The 21,784-nt window shown below is 38.4% G+C and overlaps 1 protein-coding gene across 1 annotated transcript; it reads left to right on the top strand.

The window, feature by feature from the left end:
* The first annotated feature begins 8 nt into the window (after positions 1-8).
* On the top strand, positions 9-20,726 carry LOC127787030 (uncharacterized). Its single transcript, XM_052314868.1, has 6 exons — positions 9-462; positions 747-996; positions 1,978-2,179; positions 16,474-16,542; positions 16,653-16,785; positions 19,565-20,726. Exons 2-6 carry the CDS (start codon positions 762-764, stop codon positions 20,234-20,236), a joined length of 1,311 nt encoding a protein of 436 aa, XP_052170828.1. The 5' UTR covers positions 9-462; positions 747-761; the 3' UTR covers positions 20,237-20,726.
* Positions 20,727-21,784: the final 1,058 nt, after the last annotated feature.

The following is a 21,784-nucleotide window of genomic DNA, read 5'->3' as shown; positions in this document are numbered from 1 at the left end:
TGGAAACCCCCTTTTTGGTAAGGGCCCAATCGCCCAGCCGCACACGGTCTACCCCCTCCCCCTCTGCAGAGCTTTGCGTTCGCCCCTGCCCTTCTCCCTCTCTCGCTTCCGCTTTCGCTGCCCTCTCTCGCTCCGTCACTCCCTCTGTCGCCCTCGTCCTCGCGCCCCGACCTCGCCGGCTGTGGCTCGCCCTCGCTCTTGCCTCTAGCTGCCTCTCTCTCCTCTCGCTGCTCCGTCGCCCTTCGCCCTCGCCGGGTTCGCCCTCTCGTTCTCGCGCCTCTTGCTGCTCGGTCGGCGGTAGCTCGCCCTCGCCGGCTCGCCTCGCCCTCGTGGCCGGTCACCGGTGGATCGCTCTCCGTCGCTCACTGCCTCAGATTCAGTCTTTGAAGCAGATTTGCTTCTTAGAAGAAGCTCTAACTCCAGTCTCCAGAATCCAGATCTGCTTAGCTTCAACTTCCAGCGGTTAGTTTCTCCTTCATTTCGTTTCGTTTCGTTTATGATACATTCGGAGATTTTGATTATTGGATAGCTTGCCTATGTCTATCAGTCTATTTTATTGATGTTGGTTGAATTTGGCAAATTTAATTTTATTGATCTCGTCATTTCGATTAATACTTGATTATGTAAACTTGATTGATATTTTTACCTCCGCAAGTAGTTTTTAATTAATAATTTAGAAAATTTTCAATTTTATTGATTGATATGGTATAAATATTTTTTTTATATTTTATTATAAAAAATCTCAGGTACGGCACCCCCAAATGGATGAAGCGGAAGAAACACCTTCGACGAACCCAAATCCCAGACAATCAGTTCCCGTCTGCGAAGAGTGCAAATCAAACCCTTCAAAGTACAAATGCCCAGGTTGTTCGGTACGCTCTTGCAGCCTTCAGTGCGTAAAAGGCCACAAGCGACGTACCGGCTGTATGGGCAAGCGCCAACAGACTACTGAATTCGTTCCTCTCTCCCAGTTCAACGATAATGTGCTACTCTCCGGTAATTTTGCTTCCTTCTATCCCCTCAATCCGATAACTAGATTCGTGCTTTAGTAACCCTTCTCGTCATTACGCGGTATTTGTTCCCTCGTTGTTGTGGAAAGGGTTTATGTCTTGCGTTTCGTTGGGTTTTAATGTTTACGGCTTTGTTACTGTTCCTAAGACTGTTTTGTCTTCTGAGGCTGGAAAAACATGGACAACATACACAACATAGTGACATTATTTTTATTACAACCAACTTCGAAAATATAAAAGGTCCTGAATTTATGAGAATGGGATCATGTTATATGAAGACGATATTGTGCTCAAAGTTCGCATTGCATTTTTTTTGAACTGAAAACGGACAGGAAAACTGAAAAGTGATTTCAGAACGCAATCAATGAGATTAATCAGGTAGATTTGGTTTTTGCTAAATTGAGTTGGACCTCTTATCACTTTTGAATGCGTTGCCATGGTTTTAAGGGTCTTGTGTAATTTTATGTTGTGGTCGGGTGCAGGTCCTCAAGCACAGGCTGATCCAGCTGAATTCTTAATATTTTTGGAACGGATTGTAGTTTTATTGACGAATTTTATATATATTTCTCCAAATTTTAAGTATATTTTCCCAAAATGTGGGAATTTTTTAAATGGTGGCTGCTTCTCAGTAAGATACTTTATGTTCCGGTCCATATATTTTGGGATGGGATTTTGATTTATCTGTACATTTGTTTGTGGGCACTTCTTAATTTGCTTCAGGGACAATCTGTTGTGTTTTTCCAAATTTTTAATCCTTTTGTGGGCACTTCTTTTAAAACAAAACCTTCAAATTTTTAATCCTTTTGCTTCAGGGAAAATCTGCCGTATTTGTGGGATTTTGATATATATATATATATACACACACCCTCTGGCAATTTGAAGCTTTTGTAATTTTCAATCTGTTTACCAGTTAGATATTCTTGTTAAATTGCAATTCTGAGGTCTTTGGAAAATTGTTTATGGGCAGATTACAATATGCTTGAGGATGTTAAGAGGGTAGCTGAGTCTGCTCAGAGATTGAGACTCAAGTTGTGTACCTATTCCCATTTTAGGCTTCCGTTCCCTCTGAAAAGCCTTCGTAGTGCCGCAGCAGCTCGGAGGACAAAGCTCTTGTTTCTTCCTGGTGGAATGTCAAGGAGAGAGGCTAACCGATCTTATTACAACAACAGGTCATTGTTTAGTTCACGAGGGGCTTCTACAATAGAAATATTATATAGAAGATTAGTTCTTTCTAGGTTCATATATTCGCTTAATGCTTTTATGTGTTGAAATTTTTCATTCTGGGTTTCAGTAGGTACAATAATTTATGGACTTAATATGTTGTGGTTATATTAGTTCCTTCTCATTAACAACTTAACTGTGTTAAAGTGTCTTTAGTAGCTAGATGGTTTCTAATGAAGGTGTCTTTCTGAAAATTACTACTTGGCAAATGTGGTGATCCTTCTCATGGAAACTTAATAACTTGGCAAATGTAGTGGGTCATGTAGCTTTATTTATCTTAGTTTGTCAATGGAATTTATTGCTTAGCCGTAGTGATCCAGTACATCAATTTATATGATCAATTCAAAGCATATTGGCACAAGACATCCAACACAGGAGCTCTTCTTAACGTCACATCCACTTTGTGGTATGTCTATTATTGTCTTATATGTATAATATTTATATATATATATATATGTAGATAGACATTGTCAGGATCTCAGGTCCTGGTCAGGGAATTTCTCCTCTGGGGTTAGGAAAGAGGGAGGGAGAGAGAGAGAGAGAGAGGAGAAACAAGGAAGTTCCAAGAAAAGTTGAAAGGGAGAAAAGAGAGTATCAATTGGTTATGAAATTTGTCCCCTTCCATTATTGAATAGGGAGCTCTTATACAGCCCCTTCCTCGCCAATCCTTGGAGGTTACAAGCTTAACCATCTGTTGGTTACATCCTCTAATAGACTAACAACTTACTAAACCCTCCCAACTGCCTACTAACTACTTAACTACCTACTGTTACAATCTACAGCATTTAGTTTCAACCATAGGAAGTAAAATATAATTTGACCCCATGATCCCGTAGGATCCTGACAATTGAACCCCCCCCCCCCCCCCCCCCTGTTTAACTTTCTTGCCCTCAAGAAAGAGAGAAGCCAGCTAGCTCCTTTTTCTAATCTGCCATGTTGATTAACCCGAGTTGTTGACTATTACTCCCATTCTTCTTTAGTGGCTTGCAAAGAAAACAGCTGTGCCACCTAGTTCAGCCTTGATTTTAACAGTCTTCCTCAACCTCTTCCTAGTTATTATCTTGCACACCCCATTGTCCACGCTCCCCATTCAAGGTACTTGCCTTCCATCTTTCGTGATCATTACTTCCAGCTTGTTGAAATCGAAGCTGATGGGACTAATGGTCTACATCCAATCAACTCCGAACGCCACATCATAACCTTCAAGCTTCAATAGTCATAAATCTGTCAAGAATGCTTTTCCTTGCATTTCCCAACGAAAATTCATACAAGCTATCCTACTTACCATTTTTCCCCATTTTCAACTGTTACTATCAATAGCTGCACCCTTGCGGTCGTACACCTCAGCTTCTTTGCATATAAAGTTGTGCATACTTCCACTATCGATCAGAACCATCAATTTTTGATTTCTCGCCTTCCCTTCCATCTTGATAGTCTTACTATTCACTAGTCCCCTTAATGCATGCAAGGTGATCGCTCCATCCTCTGCTTCTTTTGTGACAACCTCTTCCTCATGTGGAACGTCATTAGACGTGAGCTTTTCTTCACCTCCTTCCAACATTAGCAGTTGTTTTTTACACTAATGCCCGGTACGTACCAATCTCCACACTTGTAACACTAGCCAGCCTGTCTCATTGCTCAAAGATCTCGAATTGACCTTGATGGATTTTCCATTGTCACAAGCGAAATAGCATTGCCCTTCATGTTTTGGCCAAATTTCCCTGCTTCCTTACCCTCACGATTGAAGGCCATTTAATGTCACGACCCCAAGGAACCCCAAGGATATATTAGTAATACATGTCATGTGTTTTCCTTATTAGTTGCATTTTATGTTGTTGTTGTTAGCATCTTCAATTATAAGCCTATAAATAGGCTTGAGTAGTTAGAGAAAGGGCTTAATGAATGATTTGAATCTCAATTTCCTCTCTCAATACTCTCCCATGGCTTTTCTCTCTCTCTCCCTCAATTCTGTTATGTTCTTCCTTCCCTCCCTTTCTGCTCTCCCTTCCTCTTAATTCTTATCCAAATTCCTTCCTAAACCCTAGGGTCATGACATTTGGTATCAGAGACGTCGTTCCTCGGTTGTGATTTCAATCAATCGAGACGCTAGGCTACAAAATCTGCTCTAGGCTGCTTCATGAGTCCCAGTGACGAAACTAGGGTGAAGTGGAAGAGGAAATAATGATTGCTGAACATCAGAGTGCGGTTCAGTCTGGGGGAAATTTTTGGCTGACTTGATTGAGTTAATCAAGTCCAAAATGGAGGCGAAGCGGATCCAGATCTCAATGGATCTAAGTGAAGCAGATTTCAGCGATTGTGAGCCAAGGCAGAGATAAGTGAAATTTCGGTAATTATGGATCCCGGTGATTGGCGAGTGGTTAAGGCACGGCGTGGAAGTAAGTCCAGCGGTCTTGAATTTGTAGTGATGACAAGAAGACGCAAGCGAGTTTGACAATCGGCAAAACCGTAGCGTTAGGTTCGGAAATTGAAGGCTGTCTTGGCTACGGACGCAAAGCAGGAGGGCGACTGTGAGAAATAAGTTCTTGCGGACTGTAGGCTCTGATTGGCAATTCAATTGCGGATTAGAGGTACTAAATTTGGAAGAATAGGAAGCCGAGCCGCAACGAATTTGATACAGAACGGAAGGATCGGATCTACATGTGTGGCCATATGCAATTGATTTCAGTGACAAACTCAGACTGGATAGGAAGAGGAGTTACACAGCGGAAGTTGCTTCAGAAGCGAGATAGTGGACGGTGATTGGGTGGCGATCAAGAATTACTTAGATCCGGTGAGTAAGTAGTGAAGGCGCCACAATCCTTGGCAGTAGGTTTGGGAGTTGAGCAGTGAATTCCGACGATATACAGTAAGTTTTTACAGAGATTGGCATCATTCTGGGACTCGTTCCTGATAGTCTTGTTTGACATTTTGTATTTCCATGCACGGTGGCCGAGTGATTCCGACTCCGCTGGGGCTAGCCTTAAATCAGTTTGATTTCAGCAAACTCACTTCATGTGATTGAGGTGAAAGGCAGGAGCGGTCGGGTTCGAAAATAGTAGACGAAGCAGATTATTAGAATGCGGAATTGCAGCAACTGATTCTCAGCTACTGCATCGTTACGCAAGCTTTGCGGCTTGGAATTGGGATGGTCAAACCACCGTAGGTGACGAAATGGATTGGGTAGTGATTCTTGAAATTCCGGCAAATTCAAGAAGTTCAACGAAGAAGAATCGGACCTGAAGATTGTTCTTGGTGGCGACTAAGATCAAGTGATTATTGAAGGCAGCAGCAACAGCTGAATTTTGGAGCTAGGGAATATAAGGTCACACAGAAGGCAATGACCCACAGCTGGGAGGATAATGCAGCCAACAAAGCAAACATGCGTTGGGGACTAGCTGCCTCTCAAGAAAAAGTGCAGAGAGACTTGGAGAGGCATCAGAAGATGATGGAGCAACATGTCCAGCGGGTCAACAACATGTTCAACATGTTGTCACCAAATTTTCCTCCCCGGGCTGCTGATCCAAGTGTGCCCAAACATGGCACCCTTCCTATGACCTATGGCTTGCAAGAGGCAAGGGAACTACAGGCCTTGAAACCGGAAATTCAAGTAAGATGTTCATCTTCCCACACTTCCAATCACACTCCAATGTCTAGGGAAGGGGAGATCAGGTGGACTGATCTCGCTGGAAATTTACATGACCAATTTGGGATGAAAAAGAACATGATTAAGGTGACTAAGGAGTTCAACAAATTAATTCAGGAGGGATCGGTGACAGATTACTGGGATAGATTTGAGGAGTTAAGGTCCCTATTGTGGAGTGATCAACCAACTCTAACGGAGCACTATTCTGTATCAAGATTTATTAGTGGTTTGAAGGACAAACTGATGTCAATGGTCAGAATAATGATGCCGACAACTGTGAAAGAGGCAGTCGAGAGAGCAAGGCTGCAGGAACTCGCTTTGGAAGCCATTTTTAGAAAGCAAGAGTTGCAGCCTAATAGTTATATTAAGGGCAGCCAACTGGTTGAGGGAGCTTCTAAGACTGCAAATTATGACCAGCAGGAATCTGAGGAAAATTTGGAGTTGGACCGGCCAATTAAAACTGAAAACTCCAGCAATAAAGAGAGATCGGACATGGATATTAGCGAAAATTACAGCTTATATTTGCAGAAAATGAATGGAGTAACTTCGGAATATGAGGATGACGTTGTTGATAGGTTCCATGCCAATGATGAAAGACAGCCACGCAACGAGGACTTGGACTAAAGGAAGAAGCAGGAGGTTGAGGACTTGCACAATCCTACAGCTGTTGTGAGTGATCGTCTTGCTGTTACTTCAAAGGGTGCTTTAATTAAAGTTAATGGCCATTGGAGTACAATTCAAGGTTGGTTAGAGATTAACGGAGGCTGCTTGTGCTTGGAAGAAATTTCTGTTGAGGGGAACAAAATTCTTGTTGTTTTGTTAATTCCTCTTTCAGTTGGAGAGCTGCAACGCCGATTTAGATTTTGGCCTTTAACGAAGTTGGAATTCCTTTCTATGATTGGAAATGATATGGTTGTAGCTATAATGGATCAATTGGAAGCATTCTCAATGGAAATTAGGATGAGGGGGATGGCTGGACTTGCTGTTGCAGCAAGTCATAGTACTAATGTTTTTGAAGGAAAAGACACGAAAAGGCAAAAGAAAAAGAAGATACGAGATAAGCACAAGAAAAGGCGAAGAAGAAACAAGATTGCTAGGGCTGGAATCGGCTAAGGAATGGGGTCAACAACTATGAATTCTTGGGGACAAGAATTATTTGAAGGGGTGGGGATTGTCATGACCCCAAGGAACCCGAAGGATATATTAGTAATATATGTCATGTGTTTTTCTTATTAGTTGCATTTTATGTTGTTGTTGTTAGCATCTTCAATTGTAAGCCTATAAATAGGCTTGAGTAGTTAGAGAAAGGGCTTAATGAATGATTTGAATCTCAATTCCCTCTCTCAATACTCTCCCATGGCTTTTCTCTCTCTCTCCCTCAATTCTGTTATGTTCTTCCTTCCCTCCCTTTCTACTCTCCCTTCCTCTTAATTCTTATCCGAATTCCTTCCTAAACCCTATCTAAACCCTAGGGTCATGACATTTAATTGCTGCAAAAAGAAAGCTATTGTTTCTTCATCAAGGCTTCCACCAACATCTCCTATAGCCTAGCACCTCCAGCCGCCTCCTCAATCGATTTTGGTTGTTGCATCTTAACTGCTAACCTAAGTTCATCATTCAGGCTGCTAATGAAACTTGAAACAAAATAAGCCTCGGTTGACTCCAGATTCATCGTACGCATAATAGACTTAAGTTCTTCAAATTTCTCTTCCACAACATCTGTCAAATTCCGATCCTCGAACTTGGTACAAAATTCCTCAACGAAATCTGACCAATTGCTGCCTTCCTGCGACTCATACCAATCTTGAAACTAGGAGTCAGCCACGTTGTTCAAGTAAGTTGCCGCCAATGTGATCTTTTGGAGCTCCAGAGTTTGATAGAGAACAAAGAGCTTTTCACACTGTCAGATCCACCATCATGGATTTTGTCCTTCGAACATAGGCAAATCCAATTTTAGCATGGGAAATTGAGGATGGAATGGTGCAATTTGTGTTCCAGGTCTCCTGTTTGTTGTCCCTTCCTTGAATACCTCTCCTGCTGCTACTATTTCTGCTTCTAACTCCACCATTTCTACCACCCTTGGGCCTAGTCCTCACCTTAATAGTATCGGTTCCCATCGTTCCTTTAGGGGAAAATGAGGGGATAGTTGTACCTGATTTTGTCTTGCGAACATGAGCATGAAGCTCTGTATCTGCTCTCGAACTTCTTGGATCTGGCTTGTCACGTCCTCTTGCATATGCGAGAGCGCTTGATTGATACGACCCTAGGGTTTGGCTAGGGTTTAGGAAGTAAATTGGTAAGAATGTGGGAAAGAAAAAGCAAAAAGGGAGGGAAAGGGAGAACAGAGCAGAAAGAATTGTGAGAGAAGAGAGAAAGCCGAGGCAGAGCTAGGAGAATTGAGTGAGGGAAATGAAATTCAATTGTTATTCAAATCATGCCTTCCTCTAACTATGCCAACCTCTTTATAGGCTTACAATTGAAGAGAATAACAGAAAATACAACCAACTAACTACTTTAACAGCCTTGCTAACTGTTTATATAAGAATTAGTTATTCTCGCCTAACTTCTAAACTTATACAGTTAGCTCTAATAACTTATAGACAGTGGATTTCCCCCCAATTATAATCATATCCCTAGGGTCGTGACATTGATCCAGCTTCCGATTAATTTCTTCGTCGATAGCTTTGATCTTTCCTTATATGTCTGACACCACTGCATTAACTTGTTGAAGTTGCGCCTCCATCTACTTCATTCATGTTCCATCCGCCATTGTTTCTGTTTGAATCAATTAGCCATCTGCCAAGGCTCAATCTTTGGTCCATTGTCTTGAAGATAGAACAACAAGCGTCTTCTGTTACCCAATCACTTCTCTGAAATGCCTCTTGAATCTGCCTTGCTTTCTTTGTTCAACTCCAAGATCCGATCGAAACTGCTGGTCTTGCTCGCCTTCAATATCGTACCCAATTGAAATTGACGGAGTTCTTGAATCAGCAAAGTTGTCTGTCGGAAATTCTTGGTCTGCCTACTCCAAGATCCGATCAAAGCTGCTGGTCTTGCTCGTCTAATAGTACCGAACCCAATTGAAATTGACAGTTCTTGAATCAGCGAAATTGTTTGTTGGAAATTCCTGGTTTGCTTCTTCTTCGTGTTTTGGATAAGAGTTGCCACAATTCCGACCTTGAATCGATCAGAATTTTACCCATAGATTAACCGTTCTGATACCAATTTGTCAATTGTCAGGACCTCAGGTCCTAGCAGGGAATTTCTCCTCCGGCGAGGGAAATTAGGGTTAGGAGAGAGAGAGGGAGAGGCAAAACAGGGAAGTTTCGAGAGAAGTCGAGAGGGAGAAAAGAGAGTATCAATTGGTTATGAAATTCCCCCCCCTTCCATTATTGAATAGGGAGCTCTTATACAGCCCCTTCCCCACCAATCCTTGGAGGTTACAAGCTTAACCGTTTGTTGGTTACATCCTCCAACAGACTAACAGCTTACTACACCCTCCCAACTGCCTACTAACTACTTATCTACCTACCGTTACAATCTACAGCATTTAGTTACAAACATAGGAAGCAAAAAACAATTTTACCCCATGATCCTGTAGGATCCTGATTCCTGACAGACATACATAATATGCATATATCTTAACCTATTTGCATGTTGTTCTTTTTGTTAGCTTCCCTAATAAGTGGTGAGCGGTGTCTAGCCTTTGGTCCCACTAATTAAAAAAATCACATTCTTGCATTTCTTGATTTATTAAAAATAAAAAAAAAATATTTGCCTTGATTGTTGATTGATCTCAGCATATTTGGTAGGAATGTGTTATACGCATTTGTGGAGTGATTGTGTTATCAAATCTAGCACGCCTACTGGTGCAATGGGATCAACCAATTAGACTATTTTGTTCAATAAATAGCCCATATGCTACAATATGTTTAATGGACACCAGTTTGGTTGGACCATATAGTTGTCTCTGAATAAGAAATAGGAGCTCAAATTGCTGCATTGGTTTATGGGTACGAGACATATGTCTATGAAACAAGTCGGAAATAATCTAAATGCTTAATTGAATTCTATGAAATCAGTGGGAAAATATATACAAGTTATCTCCTAAAAGTTCTCCTATAATTTAGGAGAAGATTAGGATTATCAAACTCCTAGAAACTAGATAATCTATCTCTAAAACTTAGGAAATAAATTTAAACTCTACGACAAACTTTACAACTTAAAAATACAAACTTTTAAATATCAACAATCCATTGACTTAATCTCTTTCTTTTAATTTTAAATCTCCTTGGGAACTGCTCATCCAACCGTCTAGAATTATGAGTCACTCTCTAGAATCAGGTATAGGAAATACAGTGACAATTGTTCTCCTATAAACCATACTTTATGAACAATTAACTTATTGCTAGGTCCTCTTTCCCTTAGTACAAATGAGTGAAATCTCTGATACGAAGTTACTATCACAATGCTTTGAGTGCAAGGGTTTTTATCACTTCTCTGTTAATTGCCCCACATAACCTAATTATGGAAGATAATATAAAGGAGTAAAATGGAGGACACCTAGATGAACAAAATAATGAACACAATATTGATCGGATAGCTGATTTAGACGATGATTGTGATTATGTAGCTGAGGAAGTAATAAAAGAAAAAAGAATCGCATATCATTAACCCTAAAGACTTTGAGGAATTAATAATGAGAGAATTTATTGTAGTAGGTTAGGAAAATCCTAAGGATGCTCCAATGGTACTGCTGACAGAAGCTTATTTGGTACCTAAGAAAGTTGCCACTAAGAATTTCCCATATCACATTTCCCCATTGAATGATGTTCAATATGCAATTGATTTCGTCCTACAAGTGATCCTTCATAATTCATCTCACCATAATTGAATCCCATTTGATGTCCTAGGCTAAATAAAGTAAGCAACTTGAAGATGATGTTAAAACTTAGTATTGAAGGTTATATCATGATTCAACTTAGTTTAGAGTGATTTCCTCTTAGATCCATTTTCACAATACAAGCTGATAGTGCTTGCCTTTTAAACTTTTAGGGCTGGTTGGTCCAAGATGTTTTCATTAATATACCCTATGACTTTAGGTTTAGCTCTATATTTAATGTTAAGGACTTTGTTGTATATAAAGACCACTCTACTCCTTTCAATGATCCTTTTGTTGACCATATCACTAACCTTGGTCCAAAGCTTAAAGTCCCATTACAGTTGCCTTTTTATTAAGCACACAAAGATAAATTGACACTATTTTAGCTAAGCTTTTTTAGGAAAAATTGAAAATGACATATTTAGCATTCCTTGTTCATTAGGTGAATCTCCCAAATTTGGACTGCGTTGAGTTATGAAAGAGGACTTGCAACAACTTGACCCCAATCTATTGGAGTTATACAGGAGTTTGCGAGATCTCTGATCTCTCATGGCAATAACATGTTTTTCATACTCTATGCAAGTCATTGTTGATGACTATGCTCAATCAGTAGTGACATGAGTATATGGTGGGGCAGTAGTAGGCCATATAACTACTTTTCTTATGGTTTAGTAATTGAGTAGTGAGAGTCCACATTGCTTGAGGGTTAGTTTTTTTTCCTACCAAGGGAGATTCATAAGAAATTTGATATAATTGTGATTTAGATTTTAGATTTTTTTAGCTTTTATTTTTCATATATCTGTTTGGATGATTCTAACTTGGAAATTTATATCTTTTAGTTAAACACTGTAGCCTACAAATAAGCATTTGTGGTATAATCAAAATTGTTGATTTGGAATAATTCTCTCTCCTAGGTCTCGTTGCTCTCTATTTATTCCCTTCTTCCCTGCTTGATTTATTCTATTCTCTCTCTGTTTTCCTTCTCTTTCTTTCCTAATTTAATTCCTGGGACAACAAGGATTTGCCTTTAATTAAGAAAGAGAAGAAAATGCAGAGGTCTAGAAGTTTGGGAGGAAAAAAAGGACAGAAATCAATAATATTAATTTGGCAAGGAGAGAAAAATTGATAATATTATTCCAACTCAGCAACTTAATCCTGATTATAATTATAAGCTCTACAAGGTAGTCAAGGGTGAAAGCAGCCCTTAAGGCACTATGATATTCATATTGGTTGAGGCGCTAAGTGAGGTTTTAAATCAATAAAAAAATTGATAATAAACATATTTAGCTTAAAAAAGACAATCAAATAATGCTTATTACCATAAAACATCTAAAACGTATGTAGAAATATTAGATAATAATAATAAAACATGATTGTTAACAAAGTTTTCGTCATATGAAAACAATATTAATATTAACATTTATAAACCCTTAAAACAACAAACAGACAATATTTATTAAAAAAACTCAAAACAGAACTGAACGGTGGAAGCAGCAAATACCCTGTGGACCTAAACCACCAGAGAAGACCAGATTTTTGGTCAAGATGAGAGGAGGGAAGGCCACCAGACCAGAGTCTCACATTGTGAGCCTGCAGGTGAAGAGCAGTCACCGGAACTGTGGTTCATGTGCTCAGGCTGGCTTGTGATGTGATGACTCCAACAGATTTCCGATGACTGCTTTCTACCTTGCCTCACTCAAATATACTTGATGGTGGCCTTTACAACTATAGAAAAGTAAGATAAATTGAAGAAATTGAAGGAGAGTTACAGTGCTTTGTGTTGGTTTATCCTAATAGCAGATAAACTGGCTTGAGTTTACTTTTCTCTACTTGATTTCTCATTTTTACTCTTCCTATTGGATTTTTTGGGACATTTCGTATGCCTTCTCTGACTTTTAGAGACGATGATCTTTCATTTTCAAATCTTTTTTTGGTTTTTTTCCTTTGCTACAGCCTAGGCAAGCACCTGAGGGCCTCAATGCCTCATCAGAGGCACTCACCTGAGTAAAGGAGCCTTGCTTGGCAGTATGCGTGGTGCCTCCATGGTGCCTTGCATTGCCCAAGCACCTAGGCGAGTGCCTCTCTTGTTTTACTCTATTTGCTAATAAGGTTTTTAAGTGTTTAGATAAAATGTGCAATAAGCTGTCAGTTATATAGTAGTCTTTTGTAAAGGAAAAGCTTATAAGCTGTTAGAACTGTTAAAATGACCAAAAGAAGACAAATCATTGTTTTAACAAATAAAGTTATTTGAATACAATTTTGAGTTAAGTTTAATTAATTATCCTGTGAGGCAAATTATAGCATAATTTAGGTTTGGAATAATAATTTGATATTTAATTAATAAATTTGTTACAAAATTTTAACTACACGTGTGATATGTTAATTTAAATTATAAAAATAAATGTTCGAGAAAGCAATGAAAATGTTATAAAATATAAAATATCAAGTCAGAACATATCAAATTAACAATTTAAAGAAAATAGTAATCATTCTTGACTACTTTCTATAGCTATAGCATCATTCTATGCCATCCAATGAGCATCATTTTGGTCCACAACATTGTCCACATAATTGTGAGAAGATGCTTTGGGTTGGGGGGAGGGGCATAGCTTTCATTCTTAGTTGTATGGAATGCATTATCAACAACACCTTTCTTCCTTACATAATTATGGATTGCCATAGTTGCAAAAACTATTTCCCATTGAGTGTCAAAGCTAAGATAGGATCTATCTCCAAAAATTAGAAATTGAGCCTTCCACACTCCAAAAATTTGCTCAAGAATATTTTTTGCATGAAGAATATATGTATTTGAATTTCTCCATGAATCCTCTTATGCACAAAATTGTGGTGTTCTAGCACAACGAAAATCTTCTAGGCATATTTGCACCATATAAATGGTATATCTTGTCATCATAGCAACCTAGCTTTCACATGGGTACCATCAAGAGCTTTAATACAATTCTAGAAAATAATGTATGATATTATGAAATTAATATGTGAACCAATAAAAATGTGATTGCTAGATGAACAAATATCGTTGAAAATATTTTGTTTCTAAAGTAAATTGTATTTACTTTAAAGAAAGGCAAATATCATGTGTAATCCCATGAAATTGGGATTATTTGAAAGCAAGTGTTTTATTAGAAAAATGAAATTTCGAGGAAGATTGGTATCTAAATAGTCTCAAAAATTGATCGAATCGACTGCAGGGAGTGCCCTGGAGCCGAGATGTCAAAGGAAAATGATATGGCAGTAATGAGTATTTTGGCGCATGATTTATGGCATCGAAAGAAACTGAATCAAGAACGATTTTCAGTATGGCTAAAATGCAGCTGTCATTTAGGCTGCAAAATCGAATTATCACAGGAGACTTTTGAGAGGTCAATGGAACCCCAGGGAGGTTCGTATTTAGTATGTAGAATAACCTTTTAGTGGTTTCAAGAAGAAACAAAATGGTTTATGGCCAAAACGAAAATTCAGCCCTAAGTGCAATTTTTCGAAATTGCCAGAGGGAGGTTGAAACGATATTTTTTCGGAATTTTGGGGGGTCAAATGAAAGTTTTAGGACTTGAGGAACTTAAATGCAATTATGCAAAGTTGAGGGGCTTTGTGAAAATGGGTCAAAATAAGAAAGCCAAAGTTGAGGGGCCAAAGTGCAATTTTAAGAAAACCGCCAAGCAGCCATGGTCGACCAGCCCATCCCGTCGCCAAATTCGGCCACGGGAGACTCAAGGAAGTGGTTGAGAGGCCTCAGGATAAAGCCAAGACAAGTTTCTTAGCCGACAAACGACCTAAAACTCGTCGGAATCGGGCCAACTTTCGACCAAAAGTGGTCGAAAGTTTGGCCACTGAGATAGCAAAATTGGAGCCCTTTTGATGGGTTTGGACCAACTTGGGGGAGGTAGAGGCTCCTAAGGGGGTCGATTTAAGCGGCCAAAGAGGTTTCAAAGCTCGGATTTGTCTATAAATAAAGCTTGAATGGCCGAGGGTTTCAAAGAGTTGGAGCTTCAAATCGAGGCCATTTTAGAACGAATTAAGGTTCCAAAATAAGGGGCTTTTGTTGCCCATGAGGTGAGGATTCGATCTAGAGCATTTGAGGCATTTTTGTAGTGGTTTGATGGCATTTTGAAGCTTCGCCAGAGAAGGAGGTGGGCGATCTGGCTGAGCCTTTGATCAGAAGATCGGAGGCCTTCCAGTTGTCCTTTTGAGCATCAAGACCCACCATGGTGATCGACTGAGGAAAAGGAAGAAGATGGCATCGGTTTCTAGAAGCTCCGGTGTGTCGTCACCGGAGAAGACTACTGGCGCATGGTCTTCATGCGCAGCCAGTCGTTCTAGCGCGTGGGGGCAGGGGCGTGGGAAGTCCGAAAAATTAGGAAAAAAATGTAGAAAAATAAGTTATGGGGGTTTGTGCAAAAACTTTTTAGGGTTTGCCTTCCTGATGTCTCAGTTTTTGCACCAACCACATTTCTTGTATGGTTCAGAATGCTTGACATTTAAGTACTAACATGTGCAAAATACAATTGTAATTTAGACGAGGATGTCATGGTGGATGTGGTCAATGGTCGTACAAGGAAAAGACAAAATATACGAGATTATATATAATAAGGTTACAGTGATGCTTATAGAAGATAAGATACGAGAAATGCAAGTGGGATGATTTAGACATGTGAAAACAAGATCGACCAAAAAACAACACCTATGAGGCAGTTGGACTCAATGGAGGAAGTTTGTAGCCAAAAAAAACAAAACAAAACAAAAAACTTATTGAGAACCCTTGGAACATTTTTAGAGGATGAAAACCCTTAAACATGACATGCAATATTATGTCTTTACAGATGATATGACCATGACAAAGATGATTGGATATTTAAAATTCATGTAGCTGACCCCCTTCATAGTAATTTTAAAGCTTGTGATTGTTGGTTTGGGGGAGGGGGGGGGGGAAACAGGTAGTTTTTTCATTCATTTACGTTTTATGATATTGGTTACTGTACTCCTGAATGTTAATAAGTGTCAGTGTTGGTCTACTGCCATTTTTACAAACCTTTGAGGAGGTCAATGATAGGGGCATGAGATATCATATAAGGGGGGGAAATTTTAAGATAATTTTCTTCCAAACAAAACTCTTAATGAATTTAATGTTATGGAAGAATTGAAATTGTTTGATCAATAGATTTTTTGACAACTTCAAATTTGTGCACAGAATAAAAGGGGCATCCCAATTGGACAAAGCTTCCCACTTTGCAGGGGTTAGGGGAGGGTTGTTTCTGTATGCCATCTTACTCTTGCTTTGTAAAGAGATTGTTTTTACCGCTCAAACTCATGACCTTCTATTCACAATGAAACAACCCTTGCTAGTGAGGCTTGCCCTCAAGTTCTTGCACAGAATGATCTAGAAAAGTCTATAATTACAGGATTTTCTTTGGTGCTTCTCGATTGTGTATTAAACATTTCATTTTTGAACCTTGTTGATAAGTTGAACTCATTCTTTTGGTGATTAGGGATTAGGCTGGGTCTTTGTGCTAAGTATATTTTGTATTCTATTATATTCTGAAATAAATTCCCTAGTCTATGGAGCTGCCTTTTTTGCCAAATTTGTTTTTTGTTATTACAATTTTGGCTTAGTGCTTTATTCTCCTCTGTTGAAATCCCTTGTGTTGGCCTAGGACTGAGAATATATTGGGACTAAGAAATTGTCAATTTCTATGTTACAGGAAGAAACTTATCTGTTGGACAGTTGAGTGGCGATTTCATTCGACTGATGTTGTATTGATTGACCATGGGTGAGTTATCTTTTAAGTTGAAAATTTGAAGAATTCTATGCCTTTTTTTATTTTAGGGTTTAGGGTTGGCATACAGGTTCAAAGGCCTAATACAATTCATTTTGTTGCAGAGTAGATGAAAATACAAGTCTCTGCTCTCTGATTGAGAAACATTTGAGGCCTGGTCCATGGAATCATCCTCTAAGGCAATTCTGTGAGGAGCCACTGGATTCTCTCAAATTTTTCATCCGCAAATATCCCAAGGTCACCCTTTCTTTTCCCTGGTTGATGTTTAATGTTTGTTTGATCTGTGTGTTTCAATATGGTACAATAGTATGAAGTATAAGTAGTTCATTGTATTGGACCATAATTTTCCAGAATATGTGGATTCACTACCTTTTGACATATCTACAAAAAACTCATCTTTCAAGAAGTGTCTTGGGCAATCTTTAGCCGACATACACCAGCACTGAAATCAGTTTGTGAGATAGTATTTAGACTTGGGCTAAACTTAAAATCAGGTAACTCAACCAAAACTGATCTAGCTTTCAGTCTTGCAGTAACTTGTATTGAATGTGAGTTGCTTTTCATTGGTTTGGATTGTATCTCTTGGGCTCCCCTCCTGTCCTACCTTCATAACTGAAAAGGAAAAAAGGAAGACCAATTCCAACATTCGTATGCTGAAGTATATGTTTGCCCATCGTACAATAATTAAGTGTTTGGTTCAATTGCCTATAAGCAACTCTTTTGGCGTTGAATATGCAAGTGAATGTCTGTAATCAATGTCCTTGGGGCTTGTGCAGTGGCAGAGCCATAGTGTTGCCTGTGGGATCAATTAACCCCACTGAAATTTATTTTTCCTTTTAACACATATATATAATTTAAAATTAATTATAAACTTTATAGTTTGACCCCACTGAAAAACAAAAAATTTTAATTGACCCAACTCATTAAACAGTTATGAAAAGAAACTTATAAATTTTTTTATACAAACATATAGTGTTCGTATAAAAAAGATGCCAGATGAGTGGAGGAAGAGTACTTTGGTCCCTATATATAAGAACAAAGGAGATGTTCAAAATTGTGAAAATTACAGAGGAATTAAGTTAATGAGCCATACCATGAAACTCTGGGAGAGAGTAATAGAGCATAGGCTCAAAAAAAAAACAGAGGTCTCAGAAAATCAGTTTGGTTTCAGGTCCGGTAGGTCAACAATGGAAGCTATATACCTACTGAGGCACCTAATGGAAAGGTATCGGGATCATCAGAAGGACCTACATATAGTGTTTATAGATCTAGAAAAGGCCTATGATAGGGTCCCTAGAGAAGTATTATGGAGGGTTTTAGAGAATAAAGGAGTTCGAATAACCTATATACAAGCCCTTAAGGACATGTATCATGGTGCAGAGACAAGGGTCAGAACATGCGGAGGGGATACTGAACCGTTTAAAATTACAATAGGATTGCATCAAGGTTCTGCACTAAGTCCATACTTATTTGCTTTAATAATGGATGAACTCACTAAAGATATTCAGGCAGAGGTGCCATGGTGTATGCTATTTGCAGACGACATAGTGTTGGTGGATGAAACAAAATGAGTGAACACTAAGCTTGAGTTATGGAGAAACAATTTAGAATCTAAGGGATTTAAATTGAGCAGAAAGAAAACAGAATATATGGAATGTAAATTTAGTAAGAATGCAAAAGTGGAGGATGTTATAATAAAATTGGAAGACCAAATCTTACAAAGAAAAGACTATTTTCGATATTTGGGATCAGTGATTCAAAAAGACGGAGAAATTCACGAGGATGTCACACATAGAATTAAGGCAGGTTGGCTAAAATGGAGAAATGCATTGGGGGTGTTATGTGATGGTAAAATCCCATTAAAATTCTATAGGACAGTTATAAGACCAGTTTTGTTGTACGACTCAGAATGTTGGGTAGTCAAATACCAACATGAGCAAAAGACGAGTGTAGCGGAGATGAGGATGTTAAGATGGATGTGCGGCCATACAAGAAAAGATAAAATTAGAAATAAAGTTATTCGTAATAAGATAGGAGTAGTGCCAATAGAGGAGAAAATGAAAGAGACTAGACTAAGATGGTTTGGTCATGTGAGAAGGAGACCAAGAGACGCTCATGTGAGGAGAATTGATGAAATGGAACAATTAATCAAAAAAAGAGAGAGAGGCAGACCTAAGAAGACTTTGAGGGAGACATTAAAGTTTGATATGAAATGTATGGATCTCAATGAAGATATGACAAAAAAATAGAAATATATGGAAGTCTAGAATTCATGTAGCCGACCCCACATAGTGAGATAAAGACTGGATATGTTGTTGTTTATATAGTATAATATAAAAAATATATGCAAAATATAACCTAATATAAAGAGTATCACACAAAGAAATAATACAACTATTCAATTAGAAAAATTCTCTCTCTCTCTCTCTCTCTCTCTCTCTCTCTATATATATATATATATATAAACATGTGGTGGGCCCCTTTTCTTTCTCTCCAACTCAAATCCCTTTCCCAAATCCTAAAAAATATTTTCTTTCTTCTCACTTCTTCCCCATTGCTTACAATCATACACTTTATATTTGGTAAGCAAACTTTGGACATTTGAAATTATGAATTTGTTTGTTCCATCACCAAATTGAGTTCTTTAAGTTTTTTAGTTCACTGTCATCTCACATTTGAATTAGTTTATTCTTTTATTTTTTTCATCATATAATTTTTTTAGTTCTTTAGTTAAATTTCTATATTTGTGTTAAATAATGGACAACTTTGTCCAATAGTGAACCGTCATTTATTCATGACAATGATCAAGAACCTTTCAAGAAACCCAGTGATGAAGTTGACCCCACTGAGCCAAAATCCTGGCTCCACCACTGCTTGTGTAGGCCCCTCTATCCTTAGGGCTTAAACAACTAAATTTTTCCTTGGCTTGCAGTATATTTCAATCTGCATCTATTATCTGTTGGGATGTTCCTAATTCATCTAACTGATAGAAGTTTTGGCTTTCATTTTGTTTTAGGGCCCAAAAGCCCCTTTCAGGGAGTTGGACATAGGGGCCCCAATACGCCAACAGCTGGCCAATTTAGTTATTTTGGAGTATCCTGTTATCCATGCTTTCCTTTCCTCAGACCATCATGATTTTGAAGTTATTAAGGAAGTTAAGCCTCGCAAAGCTAAGGTTGAGGAGCGTATTAGCAATAGTTGTGCAAGTCCAAAGGGCGTGACCTTCCAGGAGGAAGAAATACAAGATGATGGTTCTTTGAATACTCAGGTGTTGGATCTTATGAAGAATGCTAAACCTGATCATGTATTGCAGATCTCTCATCAGGACAAAGGAACAGAAAGGGAACTAGATAGCAAATTTGGCATACCGTCATTGGAAAAGACTGCTCAAGGTACCGAACTAGTGTCAAACAATGATGCATATATTCATAAAGGTCAAGATAGCATACAGTCTGGCTTCAGGACCAACGACCCTGAAGTGCTTGCGGACATGGATTTGGATTTTGATTTTGAGCAAGGGTTGATTGATGCCTACTCAGATATTATTGCTCAAACAAATCCTGACGATTTTCTTGATTTTGAAAGTGTGTTTCCTGAAGATACGGAATTGCAGGAAATAAGAGATCACCCAGATTCAAGTGGTGTCTGCTCAGTAAAAGAGGAGTTGGAGGAAGGGGAGATACCTTGACTTTTGAGTACCGTATGCTATACTGGTTTTGGACGGAATAATTTCTAATTATAGTCCTAAAAGGTGCATCTATGAACTTCTTTATGAAGTTCAGTTTAGTTGGATGGGCGGCATCGCTATGTGAATGTTGCAATGGCTATGGAGCCGTGTTCTCGCAAGCTCCAGTTATATATGTCATCACAACACACTGCTTCCTGTTAACTATGGAAAGGCTAGGCGCGTTGATAGTAATCTATCCTTCTTGAGGGGTGCATCAGTAGTTCCATTTGCCATTTTTGTCCACACGCCAATCATAATAGCCGGCTGAGAAGATATTTGGATCTCTCGGAGCACTTCTGTTTATCTGCATTTTGATATCTCATAGCACTTCTGTTATCTTCTTGTTGCTGGGAATAGTGTTGTTTGTGATAATGTCCAAAAATGATAAATTATTGGCAAGTGTGAGTGATGCTTGATGCTTCTAATGGGAAGAAGCATTTTCTATTGGGTATTTCATTGGAATGGGTATTATTGTGTCCAAAATGATTAAAATGCTTTTTTAATTTGTTGACAGAAACGCCAGATGATGCTTCTCCAGTGAGAACATCTTTTTATTGGGTATTTCATTAGAACGGATAATTAGATAGATCACTACTTATATTATAAGTATCACTCTTATATTTTTACAAATAGTATTAATTTCATTTGAGATTAACAAATTAAATTGAATTATTATTTTACTTTTATATTTAAATCATTTTCTGTCTCCCCTTTTCTTTTTCTCTATCCTCTTCTTCCCTCCCTCTCTCCATTCCAAACTAGAGGTGGATGAGGATGAAGATTGGTGCAGCTGATAAATCTCTTTCTCCCTCTGAACCTTTGAAGGAAGGGTTCAAAGCTTTGAACCTAATTTAATTTGGGTTTGAAGTTGCGAAAACCTAGTCTATTGGCAATGATGAAGATCAATGTCATTGGTAACGAACTCACAACCACCATGAAATCGCCTTCTCTATGTCTTCTTTAAACAAATCAAATATGGGTTAGTGGTTCAATTGTTCAATTTTAAGGATGAAGGATCTGGGTGAGTGATTCTTGAAATCAAGCCACAAGCCTGGTTTTGGGTTCCATTCATTCTTAAAACTAGGTTTATATCAAGCCATTTGAATTTAAAATAGATGAATTTTTTCATCGAGGTTTGAACTGGATGAAGAAACTCATATTATTCTTGAATTTAAAATTAATAGAGTAATGAAGAAAGTAAATAAACAATAATTTTTCTTTTTTAGTAAAATCGAGTGTTGAACATGTTTAGAATCGTGTAATTTCTTTTTTTATAAAATTGAGTGTTGGACACGTTTAAAATAGTGTTAGTTGTTGTGTTCATGTTCAACACACTACATAAACAAAGACATGAACATCCACCCCCACCCCCACACCCTCTTTTTTGACGTGTCCAAACCTCTTAGGTAATATTTGTTAACAAAAATATGCGTCGAAAAAAAGTAGAATATAGAAAATATTACAAATAAAAGTATTTTTCATTGTATTTGTTAAATTTATCTGACAACC

Source organism: Diospyros lotus, chromosome 12, assembly GCF_014633365.1.
Source record: "Diospyros lotus cultivar Yz01 chromosome 12, ASM1463336v1, whole genome shotgun sequence".
Taxonomy (NCBI): Eukaryota; Viridiplantae; Streptophyta; class Magnoliopsida; order Ericales; family Ebenaceae; genus Diospyros; species Diospyros lotus.
Note: the sequence above shows the minus strand (reverse complement) of the source record. Positions and strands in the feature narration are given on the sequence as shown.